The sequence below is a fragment of the Pongo pygmaeus genome, chromosome 10 (genome assembly GCF_028885625.2).
Source record: "Pongo pygmaeus isolate AG05252 chromosome 10, NHGRI_mPonPyg2-v2.0_pri, whole genome shotgun sequence".
In the NCBI taxonomy this organism is placed as follows: domain Eukaryota; kingdom Metazoa; phylum Chordata; class Mammalia; order Primates; family Hominidae; genus Pongo; species Pongo pygmaeus.
This window is the reverse complement of record NC_072383.2, coordinates 42,212,594-42,233,447: the sequence shown is the minus strand read 5'-3', so window position 1 is coordinate 42,233,447 and position 20,854 is coordinate 42,212,594. Positions and strand designations below refer to the sequence as shown.

Below are 20,854 nucleotides of genomic sequence, written 5' to 3'. Positions count from 1 at the left end.
ATCCAGTAGTGGGATTGCTGGGTTGAATGGTAGTTGTACTTTAAGTTCTTTGAAAACTCTACAAACAGCTTTCTATAGTGGCTAAACTAGTTTGCATTCTTACCAACAGTGTATAAGAGTTCCCTTAAAAAAGGTACTCTGAAATTCTGTGTCAGTAAAACAACTATAAATGTGGATGAAAACAGGGTATTAAAATTATTTCTCTTCAGACTGCTGGGCAAGTATCTATCTTATTACATTTAAAAAACCCCAAACAAAATGAAACTTATACTGGAAATTCTAGGTAACACATTGAAAGGTTTACTTATATAATCAAGACTACAATAAAGCACAATCAAGGAATCCATACTAAAATGTTCAACATCAAAACATGATTGGGTGTGAATTTGTGTGTTTAAAATGTTTAAGGTACACATTTATTGTTGCATATGATTTCTCAGTTTAACTGATTATTTTCAAACAATAGGCAAAATTCCATCAGATAACAGGATAAAAAGGCTTCTACTGAATATCTCTGGACTGCCTCTATTCAAATGTTAATTTTATTTTTCTCTTCGATTTCCCCTTTCTCTGCATAATAAAATAGTTATCAACTTAGCTCTACTTGGACAGCTCTAAAATATTAAAAGACCCAAGTCCTACCCTCAGAATTTTTTAATTGGTCTGGCATGCAAGTAGGGCATTGAGGTTTTTTGTTTTGTTTTTGTTTTTGTTTTTGAGACAGCGTCTTGCTCTGTCGCCCAGGCTGGACTGCAGTGATGTGATCTCGGCTCCCTGCAAGCTCCGCCTCCCGGGTTCATGTCATTCTTCTGCCTCAGCCTCCCGAGTAGCTGGGACTACAGGCACCCGCCACCATGCCTGGCTAATTTTTTTGTATTTTTAGTAGAGATGGGGTTTCACCGTGTTAGCCAGGATGGTCTCAGTCTCCTGACCTCGTGATCTGCCCGCCTCGGCCTCCCAAAGTGCTGGGATTACGAGCATGAGCCACTGCGCCCGGCGGGGCATTGAGTTTTAAATGTTCTTCAGGTGATTTTAATACGCATCTATGGTTGAGATCCATCAGCCTACTAGTTTGGGAGTATAGGTAAAACCAACTTATAATAAATCACTTCCGGGTAATATAGGTTTCTAGACTGGATGTTCATTGGAATCCTGGGACAAAGTATATTATTGTGATTATTATTCTATTTTTGAATATTATGAGTACTCTTTTCCTGATTTAAATCATGCTAAATCATTTCACCCTCAGTGCTTATTTTCAAACACTCCTCTGTGTGAAGCATTTCCAGTGCCTCCCTTGTAAGACTGTGTTCTTCTCTGAGTTATATTTAGTTACCTGTGCATGTGCCCATCATTTCCCACATTAGGCTGAATGCTCCTTGAAGGCAGGGCAGATGACTTTCTGCTACAGTGTTTCAGTGTCAATAAATGTTTCTTAGGTCGGGTGTGGTGGCTCACACCTATAATCCCAGCACTTTGGGAGGTCAAGGTTGAAGGATGACTTGAGGTCAGTACTTCAAGATGAGCCTGGGCAACATAGTGAGACCCTGTCTCTACAAAAAATTAAAAAATTAGTGGGGCATGTTGGCGCATGCCTGTAGTCCCAACTACTCAGGAGGCTAAGGTGGATCACTTGAGCCCGGGAGGTTGAGGTTGCAGTTCATCGTGCCACAGCACTCCAACCTGGGCAACAAAGCGAGACTCTGTCTCAAAAAAAAAAAGTTTCTTATTTTCACCAGGTGTTACCATTGTTGCCCCACGTCTTTATGAAATTGTTTTGGTTCTCCTGTTTATCATTTTGTTGCTTACTCCTTTTCCTTCTCCTGTTCCGTCTCCACTATGCTATCAAATTTTTCTATCCTTAGTTGCTTCCTCTGCTCTCTCTTCCCTCCTCTTTGTGCCATCCCTTCCACTTGTCTTACTCTACACAGAGCTTGCTCCCTTTAACCGTGTGCTTTTTCTCTTATCTTGGCCCACATTCTTTGCATAATGGAGTTATTAATATAGCTCTCATGAAACTGCATTGAAAAATGTCCTCCTAATAGAGCTGCCCTTCAACAGTTTCCTCTTTTGTTTTACCTGCACACCAGAAACTGTTCTAAAAGAGCAAAATCACTTTTTCAATGTTTTTTTACTTGTAATCTCATAGTTGAGCACTGATATTTCGTTTATAATGAAAAGAATCATGCTTTGCAGTTCACACAGCATTTTATGTTCAGTATCTTCGTCACTATAACATCAAAACAACATGTGTCTAAATGGTGCTAGGCATTTTGAAAAAAAAAGTTACACAAAGTTAAACCAAAGACAAGATGTTCCCGTATTGACCAAATTCACTGGGTTGGTGGTAAGAAAAGATGCACAGAAGGACTGTCATATGGATTCTAGTTCTAACTTTGAAAGTGACAATATGTAAACTTTTCCTTACTATATTATACGTTATATTTCTTTGTCTAGTGGTAATGAAACCTTTCTTCATGTGTGTCCATGTTTGTCGCTTTAATAGTATTTAAGTATTGACACAAATACTGTATTTTGCTCTAAATCTTTACCTCCAGTCACTCAATTTATTTTTCATATTGTCAGAGAACTAAATGAATTGATTATATTGTTGTTTTAATAGACTGTTCTATGGTATACGAACCAGGATCAAGAACAAGACTAGTGACAGAAAAGCAGCTAAATTAAAAGAATTTCAGAATATTTTTAGATTGCCATTTAAATTGGTAAAGTTAGAGTCAAAAATGCTGAGTCTCTGCTTAAAGCAATAGCGTGTGCTTTTTTGTTATTAACTTCTAAACATTCAATTTTTGTTTTCTCAGCATATACATTCTCTAACCTAAAGGCTGATCTGGACAAGGTGCTTGAATTTTTGCTCTTGTTCTATTCTGGGAGGTACTTTTATCCTCCTTTTTCTCCTAACCCCTCACTACTGCTAAATTTATAGTATTTCAGGGCCTGTTCTCTTTTTGGAAGAATAAGCTACTGACCTAAATTAAGGCCCCCTATGGGAAGCACTCTTTGGTCCTTTAGAAGCCCAAGGACATGATGTATATAAAACAGAAAAGGGAGGTTGCACAACTACTATCAAGATCTCATTTCTTAAACTCTAATATTAGTTTGGCAAACAACTAAATTCCCAAACAATTTATGAGATTTAGCTAAGGGGCAGGATCATGTCTAATTCATGAATCTGTGAATTATTTAAGCACTCTGAACTTCTGATCATTTTAAATAGCATTGACTCACAAAAACTGGTTTTATATAGGGAAAGAAGAAAGTTTTGTCATTACATTGTCCAAAGCAGACTTTCTTTGAGCATGCTAGTTTGCGTTATTCATGTTAGTAAGTTACTGCTATGACAGTAACCAGCTACTTTCTTACTGCTCCCATTTCAGATGTTTCAGATGTGCTCGAGTTGAAAGTAAGCTGTCATTTTACAGAGAGGGCAGACTCTTTCTGTAAGACACAGGCTATAGAATCTTTCTTATAAGATGCAAACTCCACAGGTGAGACCAAATGAAAAGGGAAAAATGAGGTTTAGAGAGGTTCAGTTCACTTATTTTTAAATTTCTTTATCAAACAGGAAGCTGGAAGAGAATTTACCAAAAAATTTAACAAACCTTTAGAGTATATTATGCAGGGCCCATGCTGGGTGCTGAATAAAATCCAAAGACAAGTAAGACACTCTCTGTCCTGAGATAAGAAAGATGAAAATATGTACAACTCACTAGAGAAAAGAAAAATGTATTCAGTGCTATAATAGGGATTTAAGCATTGTAGAGAAGAAAGAGAGATTAATTTGTATCAGTTAGTGCTCAAGACTTTTATTATGACCATATTGTTAAGAATTGACTCCAAGTGAGTCCAGATTACAAAAAAAGATTGTGGGCTGGATAAATGCAGCATAGCTGATTGGAGCTTTTTAAGAATATTAAAACACTTTTAAATTTTTTATTTGACTTTGCAGAATCTTAGCCTGCCTCATGAATGCATTTATTTTACATTCTTTTAAAAAATGTATAATAAGAATACAAATATACATAATTATAGTTAATGAGTTTTTTTCTCATCCAACAGCTTTGATTTGTATATCACTAACAAAATATTGGCTCAGAATGAAGTAACTGCTATTATACATTTTTGAGAAGTCTCCCAAAGGGAATCAAAATTTCAAAGAATACCACTGGAAAGCTACTACTATATAAAACTCTGTCCTTAACAGACAATCAATCCAAAGATCACTGATATTTGGTGTTTTGAAAAAGAATTTTAAAGAAACTGTAAGTCCCATGACTCACTTAAGTGAATTACATTGGCTTTCTTTTTGGTATTTATAACTTTTAATTTTGTAAGGAATCATTTTTAAAGGTATTGATACCAATTGGGAAGTTTAAAGTAGGTGCATGTATTTTAAATTAAGTAATAAGAGGAAAAAGCTAGATATGTAGTGAGGAAATGTTTAAAAGTAAAATATGATGCCCTTTTGCTTATATATTCTGAAATGGTTTTAGATAGGTTTAGATAATTCTTTCTACAAGGGTTTGGTGAAGTTCATTTAAATCTCATTAGAGGAAACTGCAGTTGCCATCTCTGCATTAATGACCAGTAAATCAAAATTTTAATGTGTAACTTAGAATTTTCAGAGTTTTATTGGCTTCTTTCACTTATCCATTTCTCAATCTGTGTTATAAATTACCTTTCACTTTTTAACAACTGATGACTTCTATATTTGTCTGTAGCATCTCATTGCTCATATTTGCTGTTAATTGTTTTTATGTTCTTAAAATGGGGGAAAATGAAGTGAAAATAATTTTTATTAATTGCTTTTTTGGATTCTCTCATAATGATGATGCTAGTGACTATCCAATTTGTAATGTTTAAGATAGCCTTGGTAGAACGTACACATCAAGTGTTATATTGTCCTATTGAATTTCTCCAAGTTGTTGTTAATGTCTCCACTTATGACTGAATAGACTGTGTGCAGGAAAGCTCTGGGTGACCTAAATTACATAGACCATGATGTGAATGCACTCCCTGGAGTTATGCCAACAGCAGCACCTACTAGAGTCAGAGTAAATATGCATTTCACATTGTTTAATATTAATAACTAACGAGTAGCTGTGGTTCTATGGGTTAATATGATTTCAAAATGGTATAGCTTCTTAGTCTACAAAGTGATAAGCCTGTATGAATAAATTAAGTACATCTCCCTAGAAGTTTTGTATCTTAAAGTATATACACATAATGTATTCAATCAATCACTCAGCGTAGACTTTTGAAAATATGGCCTAATTGAAACAGTTCTGCTTTGAGCTAGTAAGTGACTGGAGGTGTAGAAATCCAAAGTTACATCATAAAGAACTTAACGTGGTGTACACATTCACTCACATATACACAAGCCACACAACAAAACTAGGGAAGAAATGAAGCCTCTGGCTATAAACATGTGCATGCAATTAACATGGTTAAAAGGAGCAACAAATATAGTAAAAATGATTATTCCTTTATTGTTTTATTGAGGAAGTGAATTTTCTTACTTTATACTCTACTGGGGAGAGGTTAGAAGGCAGATACTTTTCAGTTAGAGAATTCCAGGGATGGTCCTGTAGCCATTGTGGTAGCCAGCGATTATTGTTATCTCTCAGAATTTGCACCTGATACCTGCACGGGTTCACCTTGGTTAAAATTAGGGCATAGGCCCGATCTGCTTTCCCTCCCCTGTTTACACACTTGATTTTCCCAGAGCTCAGTTCCCTCATTTTACCCTCTGGCTGCCTATAAAACTCACTTTGATAATCTCAAGGAGGGACAACATTTTAAAAATATCTGTTTTCTCTTTCAAATCTTTTGTTTCTGTGTTCCACTCTCTCATGCCCTTCTGAGCAAGCTATCCTGGTAAACTAGACCTCTTAATGGCTTATAGTGAATTAACGTAATAGACATTTGTTCTTGTTATTGTTCCTGGGCACCCCACACTCCCATTTCCATTCTTTGTCCTCTGTCCCCCAGGAGCCTGACTTCTGCAGCCTGCATCACTCTGGTCTCCTTGCCAGCTAGTTTCAAGTAGCGTTCACCAATGGGAGACACTGGCAGGAAACTGGAAGGCAGGAGGAAGGAGGAGAGAAGGTTGGCTATGTTTCTTTCCTGCACCAAGCTATGTCTCTGGCAGTAGCTGTGCTCTCATGATTACAGCTTTTACAAGGCAGCCTCTCCTCCACAATTCTGGCTTACACTGGACTCTAGTAAAACCATTTTCTTCCCTTGTTCCTTAGCCCTAGGGTAATGATGACCCCTTGCTTTTACCACAGTCTGGATCCTTAACCAGCCCTTGTTTATTTTCTTAATCTTAATCCAGCTGTCCCTTCTTAGAAGTTCGTTCGGTCTCCTGAGTTTCCATGTAACTTATGGATTATTTAATCATAGAATTTCAGTTTGACTTCTCTTAGAGTTAGTTGTGTATGAGTCTGTCTGCCCTACTAAATATTGAGGCATGAATCACATTAAATTCGTCTTTGAATTCCAGTACCTAGGAGAATATCTAACATGTAATAAGAGCTCAGTACATATTTGTTAAATGTATGAATAGGTTAACATGACTGTTACTCTCTCAGTCTTCTCTTAGAAAACTCCTAGAGCCATTCTAATGGCATTTTTATGATTCTTTGCAGTGTTTTTAGGAATCATTATATCTTTTTTGAATTTCTTCACATTTCTCCTCTAAAGAGTCTGGGGAAGAAATATCCTACTAGTATTACTGAATATTCCATGTCAACATTAGACTTATGGAGAATTACAGCAACTGATCAAAAAAGAAATGAGATAAAAATCACTCACTTTGGGTTCTCTCTAAGCCAACTTCATCCTGCTTGTGCTCATTGCTTGAAAGAGAATTAAGCAATTGTTACCTCATTCATTTTTGTGCTTTTTCCCTCCCTGCCAAGCTCCATTTGGTGCCCTATTGTCCCACAAGTTGCCTATTTGAGTCTTTTGAATTAAGAGTTTCGAACAGAAGGCCCATCTGCTCTACATGAATATTAAATTATCAAAAGACTTTGAATAAGGAGAATTTACCCTTGTGTTTTTTTTTACAATGTTTCCTTTCCCCTCTGTGTAAGATTTAGAGCACCATTGTTTTTCTTCCACATACGCTTGGACTTGAATAGGCTACAGTTATCAAGTCATATAATATAATAGGCTTAGAAACCTTTGAATGGCAGGTACTGAATAGATGTAAGAAAGGTTTTGTTTATTCTCATTATCTTATAAAATATAGTACTTATTAAGTATAGTTAAACATGCAATATGCTAGGTCTTGGTATGTTGAGGTTACTGAGTTTCATAAAAACAAAAAAATCCTAAAAATTAGATGTCAGAGAGATATATTTTGCCATCAATCATGTTTATTAAGTAAATGCACATACCATTTTAATTCATAATATGATAGATAGTATGCAACTGACAAAAATCCATAGTTTCATTTTGAATATTCATGAGTGAGCATATTTTAGCCAGACTTTAAGTCATATGATTAGTGCAAGTAAATTTTATTCTTTGCTAGCAAGCTCTAAAAAGTTCAAAATCAATTGGCTAGGAGATATGCATTATGTAGTCAAATTTGTTAATAAATGCTGTGTAAGGAGATCAGTTGAAGGATGACATTTTTAAAAATGTGCATGGTTTCCATTATTTAAATGTGCAACTTTAAAATAGTTTTTCAAGGAAAGTGAGAGTCAGGTTATACTTTGGGTATGAATATTTGTACAACAATATATTAATATTATTAAGAGAATAGACCAGGCATGGTGGCTCATGCCTGTAACCCCAGCACTTTGGGAGGCTTAGGCAGAAGGACCACTTAAGGACAGGAGTTTGAGACCATTGTGGGCAACACAGCAAGACCCTGTCTCTAAAAGAAAAAAATAAATTATAAAATTAAAAAATAAAAATATGTCTAATTTCTTTCTTCTTTGTTATTGGCAAGTTGATACTTTTAAAGGTAATAGGGATATATAAATTCCAAAGAGTGAAACAGTTTCTCATAATTCACACAGTGGAATCAAAAGAAAATATACCCATTTACTTTATATAATTTGTATAGTTAAAATAAAAAATTGTATTTAGTAAATGTGGGGAACAAATTGCTGGAGTCTGTATCAGTTGATCACCTCCACTGGTCTTTGAAATAATTATCTTGGGGTAGATCTAGATGTTATGGGGACCGGAAGCATCTACAATATTGGGTGCCCTTTCAAAGATAAACAATACAAAATTATGAAAGGAGAACTTAGTTCAGCATCTTACAAGGAGCCTAAGCCAGAGAAGGATGCTGAAAATTAGGCATCATTAGCTTTAGGGTAAATCTGTTTCACCTTAGGTGATGAGTCAATGTAGGTAGTGTGAAATACTTCAAAACAAGGAAATGATTTCTGTTGGCTAAATGTTTGTGTGAATTGTAAATATTTTGCAAGTTTTAGAAAAAGATTATTTGATACTCTATGCATTTTTATGGATTAAAAACATATTTTTCCCGTGGAATCTAAGGTTACATTTTACAATTTCACTTAATTGTGATGGAAGCAAGGTAGGTTCAGATTAAGACCTCTCAGCATCCTAGATGGGGTGCCCTAACCCATACATACTTATAAATAAAATGACACTAAACCATAAAACTTAAAACTTACACGGATGTGCTGAGATGAATATACCTTCTTTCTATTATAATGTTCTATTTTAAAATTCTGTAATGGTATATAAAACAAAAACTTTTCTCATATTGTTCCCTGAGTCTCATATTACCCCTGATTTATTGCCACCCTAAGTGCCTACTTAATATGCCCTAAGTGGGACATCATCTATTAGGCAAGTAATTGGCTGTAAGTCTGCTTTTTGGCACTACTTTTTCAGAGTCTAATTCAGACATGTCATTGCCCTTTATCTTTTTTATATCTTATTTTACTCTCTCAACTTAGTTTGCATGACACTAATTTAAGTTTACATGTGCCTTGCAGTAGATTGAATTGAGGTTTCTGGTTAGTCAAACATGTTGAAAAAAGGTGTACAACATGTGGAATGCTGTTACAAGATGATCTGATCCCTTCTAAGCTATTTTTCCCAATAAAATAAATATATATGTATTTTTTACTCTAAAGCGATATGCCAATTTCAAGGACGAACCTACTTTGAAGGAGAAAGAAATACAGTCTATTCCTCTTCTGGAGTATGTGTTCTCTATGAGTGCAAGGTAAGAAGACTATTCATGGGTCTTTCAAAATTGTTTCTATTTATAAACACAATAAAAGTTTCTTTACTAGCTCAGCCTTGAAATACATTTTTGAAATTCTAATGCAAAGAGAAAATTCACAATATTAATTATAGTTTGAATGTAAAGAAATTCTCATTTTTAAGCATGTAAATTAGTGGTTGAAAAATAATTTTTCCAAGAAATGGAAATGCTATTTTGTCAAATTAGAGCTTTGTGAAGTTGTCTTATGTTTTCCAAGTTCAAATAAGCTCCTTATTTGCTCTTGGGAGGAAAATGTAGGTGAAGTTAGACTTAGCTTTTTGTCATTCATGATTTTGTACCATGTGAGAAGTATTGCTCAGTTCAATTAAAAACAAAACATAAAACTACCTAACTAAAATTAATTGTTGGATGGAGTTAAGACTGATATTTATCTAATTCCCTTTGGAAGGAGTGTTTTAAATTAGTTTAAGGGAAATTCCTTACAAATTTACTTGCCGAGGTTTCTGAAGCAAATGTGATTCATTTGAATTTTTGCCCCTCGACCTACTAATTGAAGAACTAAATATGTTTCACAACACTTTTCACGTTTGTCTTTTGTAAATTATAATGTTATATTTCTTGACCCTAATGTTACATTAAAATCCTTATTCTTTATGAAGGAAACTGTCTATATATAAAATTTCTGCTTTAGGGTTTCATTCTTATTTGATAGTTAATTTTCCTCTTTAAATACCTCCTGTACATGGTTTGGGAAATGATTTAGTATGTATAAATTATGTAGAAAATCAAGATAGTGATTTATGCTGCTGGCATCACCAATAAACTATGATTGCTAAGAGTGAGGGAAAGGAAAATCCTAAGAATTTTGCCAAGACAAATTGAATCTGAAAGAAGCTATCTAGTTTATGCATCTTAATTTGGAAATCCTTTGAGATAAGCAAGGAGGAGATGCAAAGGGGCAAGACTGTGACAGATTTGATTTCTAGAACATGAAAGCTCTGATTTCTTCATGCCCATTATAAAGTATCCTCTCTGCTTCTTTTAGTTTTAAATCAGCTTTCCAATGATGTAGGTTCTCATCTTAGAGAATAGAGGCACAGGAACATTAAAATGAATTCCTCAACCTGTATTTCAAGATGATGGATTTTCCTTTATCAGCATCCCTACACCAATGCCGTTTTAAGTGGAGTAAGTCCGACAATAGATAAAAGAATTGGAAGACAGAGTGAGATCTAGTAACTCCAAAATGAGAAAAGAGACTCAGAGAAGTTACTTCAAGGAGGGAAGAAAACTTCTGCCAGCTGGCTTCTAATAGTAATCTCTAACATTAAAATTTTGGCTCTAAATTTAAAAATCTTGAGAGCATTTAAAGTTTCTCTACTTCTCTCTCTCTCTCTCTCTGTGTGTGTGTGTGTGTGTGTGTGTGTATGTATCCTATTCATTTTATCAGAATGTGTCTCATAATACTGATAATTGTGGTTTAGAAATGTACTGGCATAATTGCCTATTGGATTTTAAATTTGCTATTATATAAGATTATTTGATTTTAAATAGGTTCAGTTATAGAGGCAACACAGCAGGTGCTCATAAATTTTAGATAAATGAGTGAATGTTACCTTTTATTTGCTCAAACAAAAGGCACCATTTTCTACCTTCTAATGCTGCACCATCCAATAGAAATATGATGCAAGCCACAAACGTAATTTTTGTTGGACTAGTTTTTTTCTATTTTCCCCCGTATATCCAAAATATCATCATTTCAACATGTAATCAATATTAAATTTATTAATAAAATATTGTACATTCTTTTGTTACACTAAGTCTTCAAACTCTCTTGCATACTTTGCAATTACAGTGTAAAAGAGCCACATGTAGCTAGTGACTACTGATTGGACAGCACAGCTCTATCAGATCATCATAAGCTTTTGTACTAAATTCTTCACTTTAAGGACTTCCACAGTTTCTTTTCCCTTCAAGTCCCTTAGCTCCTGTATTTACTATGTTGCAGAATTGACAGCTCTCTCACACATCCATTTTCTGGGCTGTCAATTCTAGTCCCTGTTTGTTCTTTTATTGTCAGTTTTGTGGCTTTGAAAATAATAGCAGTCCTAGGGGTCTGTAACTTTCATAGTAACACAGAAAAACACTGTGGTTTAGAAAATCAGATTACCAGAACTGATATTACTACTAAACCAAAAGAAGACTAGCATTTGACTCCACTGTATACATGCCTCCTGCCAAACTTCTTGACAAGAGCTTATGATTTGGAGAAGGTCCTTTACATAAATGAGCCAGGAAAAGGCAGATATTGAAATGTGCACTTCTTCTATGAAAGCATTCCTTGCAGAAATTATATCTACAAATCTAAGCTATTGAGCAGTAGTTAAAATAGAAGCTTGCAAGTTCCAAGAGTTATTTAATTACTTATGTATTGGTTAGCATAATATAACGTAGTTAATGATCCTTGCTTTTAGGAGATTGGAGACCGACAGTATAGAAAACAAATGTTTGCTCCTAAGGCAAGAATACTTCAATTATCAGAAATGTATTTTGTATTGGTTTCTCCTTGGAAAGTGTTTAATCTTTTCGGCTGCAAGAACTACAATGATTTTACATTGATTTATTCATTTATTCAAGAAATTTTTTAAGTGCCAATTATGTGCCTGAAAATGTGCTAGACATTAATTTACAAGAGACAAGAATCCTGCCCTCATTTTCCTTGTAGTTTTCTGGAAGACATCCAATATTTCTTACCAGAATCATCTGTGAGAATCTCCTTATAGTAAAACTTTATAAGAAAACTGAAATGTTTCGAAGGCTCAATTTTAATTTACTGTTTTTTTCCAAAAGCTGTTGATGTAATTCAAACTGTATCTTTGCCACAATTGTCATCTGGGCTTGCAAATGTGTTGTAAAACTAGCAAAATTTTCCAGGATTACCCAGATGTTTGGCAAATTATAGACATGGCTTCAGTGTGGTGGAATCAGTGTGGCTGATTCCTATTCTAAAGACTTGCTTATTCTAAAGCCTTTCCAATTGGGATTTAATGTCATTTTGGGAGTGAGGCCATGACCTGTGCAGAGGTCCTCAGGACAAAAATTTCTTGATCTTAAAAGAGCCTTCTCAGATGCTGGATCTGGAAACTTCTTAACAAGTCCTAATGATAAAATTTGAAGCACTTCTTTTCTGTTGTCTAACAGGACCAGACCATGAAACTTGTTGAGAGTTCAGGCTGTCCAGCTTTGGATTGTCCAGAGTCTCATCAGATTACTTTGTCTCACAGCTGTTGCAAAGTTTGTAAAGGTAAGACTTTTTTGAAAAGTAAGATTTATGTGCAAGAGTTATTATAGTAGGCTAGTACAACTGACATGAAGTAGAAATTCTCATAAGCAAATTATTTCCATAGACTAATAGTATTTCCCTATATGCTCTCCTAATTTGGCACAAAGTAGCACAGTAGGTAGTCATGAAATATGTACTGAACTGAATTAAAACCGAACTGCTCCCATGCATTTCTGCAAGTTGTCTTGAACCTGTCTCAAGCTCTGGATCTCTAAATTTCTCTCTATGTGCTGGTTTGGAGTCAGCACATCTTTGCTAAAGAAAGTTACACAACAATATTGAGTTAGTTATTTTATTGGCAGTTACTGTTTCTTGGCAAGTGAGTTTTGTTTGTTTTTCATTTCTCCTCAGCTTCTTTTTATAACTTATCTAGAATATTTTTCATTATGACTACTTCAAATCCCTTTCTTCTTGATTCTACTATCAATTCTCACCCATAGGTTTCTGGACTACTGAGAATGGAGAGGCCATCAGACATACATTGTTTGTTCTGTGTTGCCTCTGACATGATACAACTAGAACTAGTAATTACAAGGGACTTCGATTATTAGTTGAAGATAAAAAAACATTAAAATTTGTGCTATTCAAAAATGCAACAGGCCACCCCAGGAGGCAGTGAATTTCCATTACTAAAGGTTTTTAAACTAGGTATCTTATTATAGATTCATGTATTAAATTAAAGCATTGATTATATGGAACTCTTTAAGATCCTTGCCAATCATGAAATTATATGTCCCTTCCTGTATTATATTGGAATTATATGCTTGTGAATCCATCTTCTACATTAGACGGTGCACCTTGTGGGCAGGGCTGAGTCTTTATATTCATCTCTATATCCTTAATACTTAGTATGATACCTGGAATGTAGTTGGTACTTATAACTGATGTAATTGGTGCTTTATAACAAACTGCCCCAAGTAAGCTACTAGTACTTGTTTGAATAATGACCTTTATATTGATGCAAAACAAAGCTTAAATAGAAAAAGTAAGACAAAGAAACATCATGAAACATATACTATTTTGTTTTCTTTTAACTTACTCTATTAAAAGTGGACATAGGATCTGATAGATCCTAGATCACCCACTGCCATTTTTAGTAGGGTGGTTCAGTTTGGTTTTGGTTTTGGTTTTTAAGTTACTTTTCCATCCACTCAATAGAGAGTTTTTAAATCTCATTTTATGTGAGGCTCTTTAGGAATTACAAAATGGTTTAAGACATGGTCTGCCCTTCAAGGAGCTTTCAGGGTAACTCTGCGGTAATAAAGAATACTTCTAAAAAGAATTATGATCACATAGACATATAATAAGGACCATAAGAGGTTTCACTCTCACAGTGCCTAAGTCAGTGCCTTACACAAAGCACATGTGCAATTTGATATGAATCAAGAATGCTCTTTGGATTTAGTCCTCCAGTTTGCAGCTTGACTAGAATGTCTTTGGCATCCAAACATAGGCAGGCCATATCAGTGTTTCTTAAACTTAAATATACATATGACTAACTTAGGCATCTTATTAAAATGCAGATTCTGATTCAGTAGGTCTGGGGTCAGGCCTAAGAATCTGAATTTCTACGAAAACGCTCCTAGGTGATGCTAATGCTGATGGCAAGCAGGACCACACTTTTAGTAGTTCTCTATTGCTGCAAAAAACTATCTATTGCTGCTCCAAATCTCAGTGGATTAAAGCAATAGTATTATGGGTCAGGAATTCAGACAGGGCTTGGTTAGGTGATTCTTGTGCTCCACAGGGTGTTAACTGGGGTCATTCAATGCTGTAGGGTTGGAAGCCAGGCTTGGCTGAGAGGTTCAAGATGGCCTGACTACATGTTGGTCACCTTGTAGGGATGGTTAGAAGGCTGAGCCAGCTGGCACTCCCTCCCTCTCTACGTAATCTAAGGACTTCTTCCTATGGTCTCTCCAGCAGGGTAATCATCAGACTTCTTAAATGGTGGCTCAGGCCTTCAAAGACTAGGTCTGGAACTGGCACCACATCACTTCTATCATACGCAGTTGGACAAAGCACTCACAGGCAGCCCATATTCAAGAGAAGGGGAAATAGACCTCACCATAGATAGGAGTGCTGCAAAATTGTGGCCACTTTTAATGGCTGTCTTTAATGGACACTACGGGTGTCCAAGGGCTATACAGAAATTACAGAGTTGAATAGCGTAGAAGTTAGTCAAGGTTGCATAGGATAAGATTTGGGTAAAAAGCTGAAATAGGGCCTTTAAGATATCAAGAGAAACCTTAACTACATCTACTTATTTTTAAAAGAGTCCTAATATATTATGAAGAGCAAGTTAATAAATGGAAAATGCTAGTAAAATTGTGTTATATTTAAAGTATTTACAGTTAAAAAAATAATGTGTTTGCATAGCATACTTAAAAATACAATGATAGACTGTACCATGACTAATACTTCCTCCATCTGAGATTCTGATATAACTGATAGGAGTGGGGCCTTGGCATTACTATTTTTAAAAAATCCCTGATAAATTATTTTTTGCAGCTAGGATTGTGAACCATTGGCTTAGATAATCCTCAAACTGAAATTGGACAGATTGGCCCTTCTTGAAATATTTAGCACTATTTTTAATAAAGATTGCATTAATTTCTGATTCAAATATGTAAAGTAAACATGTATTCTCCTGGCATTTTCTAACTTTCAAACTAAAAGAAGTCAAGTTTTCAAGGCTTAAATTTTTAGTCAACTCCTAAAGATATGTTGTGACAAATTCATTTGTGATAAAATTGGCCTCCTGTTTCCAGGCCTATTTGTATAGTGCTAAAGATGGTGTGTTCACATCTGAAAGAGTAAGTTGTTGGACAACAGTTAGTAAATATTCCCTGAGAGCAGAGCATGAGATGAAGTGTTGACTTTTTCACTAGAGGCTCAGCCAGTGGTTGGAAACTAAGCTACACACCGAAGTCAGGCTCCAAATCGGCAGGCGCTAAATCAGATTCACCCAAGACTGTGTTCTAGGTACCCTGTAGCTAGCCATCTTCTGTAGTAGCAGATCAGAAGAAATGTAGCAGAAAAGTTTTCCGCTTTTTTCAAGTTGGAGAGCCTTTTCAAGGAAGCTTATAACAGATTACCACATGACAGAGACTCAGTGATTCAGCGAGGATTCTGATTTAGAAAGATAAAAAAATTATGTGGATAACCTTTATGTCTGCAGTCCTTCTGGTTCTTCTTCTCCTCCTTGGCAACCACTTTGTCTTCCTGCAAGATCATTAAGCCTTATTCACTAGATGGCCCTCCTTAATTTGTTATTTACTTCATCTCAACTCGTAATTATAAGCAATAGGTGCATCCACATGCAGAAGGCTGAGTTAGTGTCAGTTCTCCTTTCCCTGGGAAACTTCTGGATAATCCATAGTTTCCCATATTACTCAAGTATCACCTTCATGATTCTGGCTATGTGCTATGTATATATTACTAATACATTATATAGTTAATTTTTAAATACCTACTATAGTCGACTCACTTTTAAAAGATTTAGTTTTATTCCTAAGCAGTGGTAGCCATGAAATAATAGGATTATTTGCTAGATTTGTGTATTTCTTACACACATTAAAAGAAATCCATTGGTATTAGTATTTTTTTATGTTCATCCGTGTACATGAGATACACTTTGGGAAACACTGGGATAATCCATTATCTTGCAAACAACACCTAAATTAAGTTAATATTCTTCCATGTACAAGTGATAGAACACCCAATTCAAGTTTCATGGCAAAAAATGGAATATGTAGGCCCAATAAGCAGAGGGTAAATTGGCCTCAGGTGTAGCTTGATTTTGCTCTCAGATCTCGTCCCTTTGTCTTGATGCATCTCTAGTTTATCTCCTGTGAGGTAGCTTTATTTTGAGGCTCGATGTGTTATCAGCTATACCCCTACATTCTTACGCTCATATGATTATGCCATTCAAGTAGGTGGAAGAAAAAGCTCAGCATTCTCATACACTGAATAAAAACCCCAGAATTGAGTTTCAGTGGTCTTCATTAGCTTGAAGTAGATAATATGCCCTGACCTGAAGAAATTATTGTGTCCAGGCCAGTGGACTGCATTGACTGGTGTGACTGTATCCTGTGGAGGAGTAGAGTCCATTTTCTTATAAGCATCTGGGCTGAAAGTTGGGGTGAGTGATTCTTCCACAGTATAACTAGGTTATTCTTTTTTTCCACAAAAACAAGGAATAGATGCCTTTAGGCAAAACCTATAAATATTCACCACAAAATTATTATATTCTCTTTCTCTTGATAATTATGTATTATATATATACTGTTCTTACTTACACATAATCTTTTGTATCCATCCTCCCCTACTTTTCCAGTTATATAGGAATGCATGTTTGTATTTTACCAAAAGGTCTACACTTGATAGAAAAACATAGAACTTTATGTAACTTTGTAAAGTTTGCAAAGGGATTAGAGAACATAATATCCTTGAAGTTAAAACCTAAAGAAGGAAATCAAAGAAAGGCTAGGTTGTATTAGGTAATTTGTTCATCCATCTGTCTGTAACAAATATTTGAATTTTCTTTTATGGATCTCAACATATTTAATTTCAGCTTAGTAGTGCTCTAATAACTTTAGTTATTAATGAATAGTATATTATTATGCTTTTACATAGATAATTTCGTTGGAACCTCACATTTTTACAAGGTAGTTATTATACTAATTTTTACAGGTGAGAAAAACTGAAGGCTTAGAAAGGTTAATTAATGTACAGTTAGTAATTTACACAGCAAGTAAGTGGCAGAGATCAGATGTAAACTCAGGCCTGCCAACTCCAAAAGCCAAGCACATATGAATGGAAATGCAACTATGAAGATAATAGGATTATGTTGCCAACCCATACTCTGATTTGTTTAAAGCTATTCTCTATAGATCAGAAGCAACCCACTTGAAATCAAGTCTGAATTTTCCATCCATTAATTGTTAGCTTTTTGACCCTAGCATTTTGCAAAATAACCAGTAGATTCAATCAACTTATCTGTTGGAAGAATGAATCAAAATAGCTGACATTGTTTATAGTGAATTGGAATTCGAATGACTGAAATTTTAATTTTTCAAGTATTTGTGTTTAAAAAAACCCATCTGATAAAAAGCAAGGCAATTCCTAATTTTTACCTAAAACAGTGAAAGTTGGATCACACTGTTATCTTACAGTGAGAAAGTTCTTGCAGCAATTAAACTCTACATAATGTATATGTGCAAGATGTTTAATGCTGAGATGAGAGGTCTCACCATTACTGAAACAGAACTGAAAATGGATGATAATAGAGGTGGCATATCACATATGGCATAGATAATATTGGGCAGAGTCCAAGATGGGAGAGGAGAAAATTCAACCAAGTGAAAAGTTGAAGGAAGGTTTTGAAAAAAAAGGTGTATCAGAAATGGTATCCGCTCTTAGTCACAGTCCTCTGAAAGTTGTTTGAAACAGTACAGGCAAAATTATGCAGAAATTTAGCACTGTGTTAGAGCTTTGTTTCTTAATTCTCTGTGTATCTTAAGGAGTAGGCTATTTTTTAGTAACTTTGTTTTAATATAGAATAAATATAAAGTGGTTTTTGAAGCCTTTTTAGTTAGTTTGATGTTGTGCTGAGCTATTGGGATAGATAGTGAAGATGACTTTTTAGCTGAAATTGTTCTCCCTCAGGCATTATAAAAAGACAGTGGAATACATTTGAAGAAATATCATCTGGATTTAGCTATTTAAAGAAGAAGGAAATAAAAAGATCCTAGGAGAAAGCGTTTTTAACTTTTGCTCTTCTTAAGAATTTTACTTTTAAATGTACAGCCTTAATCATGACAATTTAGATTGTGAAGACTCTTGTCAAAAGAAGCTAAGTTGCCAAGTATTTTAAATGCTGTTATTGACTATATTTTTCTGGACTTAATAAACCTATGTTCGATTTTATTTTATTTTTGTAGAGATCACTGAGTCATTTGATTATTTTTCTATTCTTTTTTAATGGCATTATTACATTTTTGGAACATTACTCTTCTTAAGGGTTATTAAGTTGTACCAATAATATTTTACTGTACATCATAGTTGCATTAATAGGGAGTATGTTTTAACTCTGGAATTCTAATCAGAATGAACACCAATTTGATTACAGATAAGACGAACCAATGTAGTACTTCCATCTATATGATTTTTGCAAGTAATAGTCTTTTCTTACTTATAGGTAGATCAGATTATTCTAAGATACATGAAATATACTTTTTTAGTCCTTTTTTTTTTGAGATGGAGTCTTACTCTTTTGCCCAGGCTGGAGTGCAGTGGCGCGATCTTGGCTCACTGCAACCTCCACCTCCCGGGTTGAAGGAATTTTCCTGCCTCAGCCTCCACAGTAGTTGGGATTACATGCACCTGCCACCATGCCCAGCTAATTTTTATATTTTTAGTACAGATGGGGTTTCACCATGTTTGCCAGGCTGGCCTCCAACTCCTGATCTCAAGTGATCCGTCTGCCTCAGCCTCCCAAAGTGCTGGGATTACAGGTGTGAGCCACCACGCCCAGCCACCTTCTTTCTTTACATGGGCTAAAATAGTAATCTATTAGAAACTGCAAAACTAGATAGACAACATACAGCAAGCAATTTAAAACTGGTTGAATTATATAATTTCCATTAAATATAGATTCCAGTTTTGAAGATTTCATTTCAGCATCTTAGATGATCTTTGAACAAGGGATTCAGACCACAAAAAGAGATCTTGAGAAATTGCACATGATTGCTGCCACTATTTATAAAATGTTCCATTTTTCTTTTCTCTTATAAAGACTCTGAGATCTGTGAAATCTCTGTAATTCCTAAAAATTTTCTTCCTCTTTAGAGTGAGCATACTTTGCCTTGCAGATTTCTAGAGAAAATTAGATTAAAGTGATTTAATATTCATCTTTAACACATTTAGAAAGGTTTTTTTTTTTTTTTTTTTGATGCTAAGCTGTCTAATTTCTTAAATACACAATAGGTACATTTCATCTGGCTTGGTTCGTTTTACCCACAGGTATTGATAATGTTGAACCTCCAGTTACCAGATTACCTTCTCATTGTGTTATCTTCTATATTATAAATCTTCATTTTGGACCCTAATAATATTTCTTTTTTTCAGATATATGGAGGGTTATAATTAGGATATTAGGGACTAGATAGCATTTATAAAGTCAAAAACCACAAAAGAAATGGAGTTAACTTGAAATATAAATTAATTGAGTTAAACATAAAGAAGAACTTTTTGGTACTCATAGCATGTGATTCTTCTGTAAATGTTGATGAAGATACTAATTAAAAAATTATTTAGGGAGTCATAGCTTCAAAATTAAAGAAAATATTAAGTAGGAAAAATTTGCATTGTCATAGTTTCATTTACCTTAATAAATTTCTTTTTTTTTTTTTCTGTAGGTTATGACTTTTGTTCTGAAAGGCATAACTGCATGGAGAATTCCGTCTGCAGAAATCTGAATGACAGGGCTGTTTGTAGCTGTCGAGATGGTTTTAGGGCTCTTCGAGAGGATAATGCCTACTGTGAAGGTAATCCTTGTAATGATGTGTAGCTCAGCTGTATAAATTTTCTAGGATTACTGCATGCAAAATGTATTAATTTCCCAGGTTGTCAAGTTGATGGGCCCATTAAAAGCAGTGAATTTAATTTGAAGCATATTAATCAGCTAAAAATAATTATCTTTCAAATTAAAGTTTTTCAGCTATCTGCTATATGTCAGACTAATAAGTTAATATGGCTGGTTTCTTGAATTAGAACAATTCTTCCACTGTGAAATTGCCTTCTTTTTTTTCATAATTAGATATTCAGATAGCTCACATATTGACATGATTACTGTGGCTTGCAGTTAGAATCGTAGTCAGATTTTTCCAGACACTGTTGTGTAACAAAGGCAATCACTTAACAGGAAGATAAAGTGCCTACTGCTATTTCTGTTTGCTACTATAAGTAATCTAAGTGGTCGTATTCACGCTCTGTAGTATTTAGTAAATAGCTCCAGTGGAGTAAATCATTTTCTGGTTAATTTTTAAAAATCTTAACTAATATCCAAGATAGTTTATTCTCTCACAGAAACTGTCCACATACAGTGAGTGGACTCTTGGCATTTGCAAATGCTCTGGCTTTGACTCTTCCTGAAGAAGTCCATGAGATGTGGTAATTTATGATTTCCCTGAGGTACGGATTTGAATCATTCCTGTTAATTGTGTAACTAGCTAATGAGTTCCACAAATAAGAACATTGATTTA

At 34.8% G+C, this 20,854-nt stretch overlaps 1 protein-coding gene across 3 annotated transcripts in view; it reads left to right on the top strand.

The window, feature by feature from the left end:
* The window catches only part of NELL2 (neural EGFL like 2), a 360,977-nt gene that overhangs the window by 152,383 nt on the left and 187,740 nt on the right, over window positions 1-20,854 (top strand). For all 3 annotated transcript variants that reach the window (XM_054444613.1, XM_063672658.1, XM_054444612.2), the window contains 3 exons: window positions 9,153-9,244; window positions 12,449-12,551; window positions 20,009-20,137. In XM_054444613.1, the coding sequence (XP_054300588.1) occupies window positions 9,153-9,244; window positions 12,449-12,551; window positions 20,009-20,137 (324 nt within the window). The remainder of the gene's footprint in view (window positions 1-9,152; window positions 9,245-12,448; window positions 12,552-20,008; window positions 20,138-20,854) is intronic.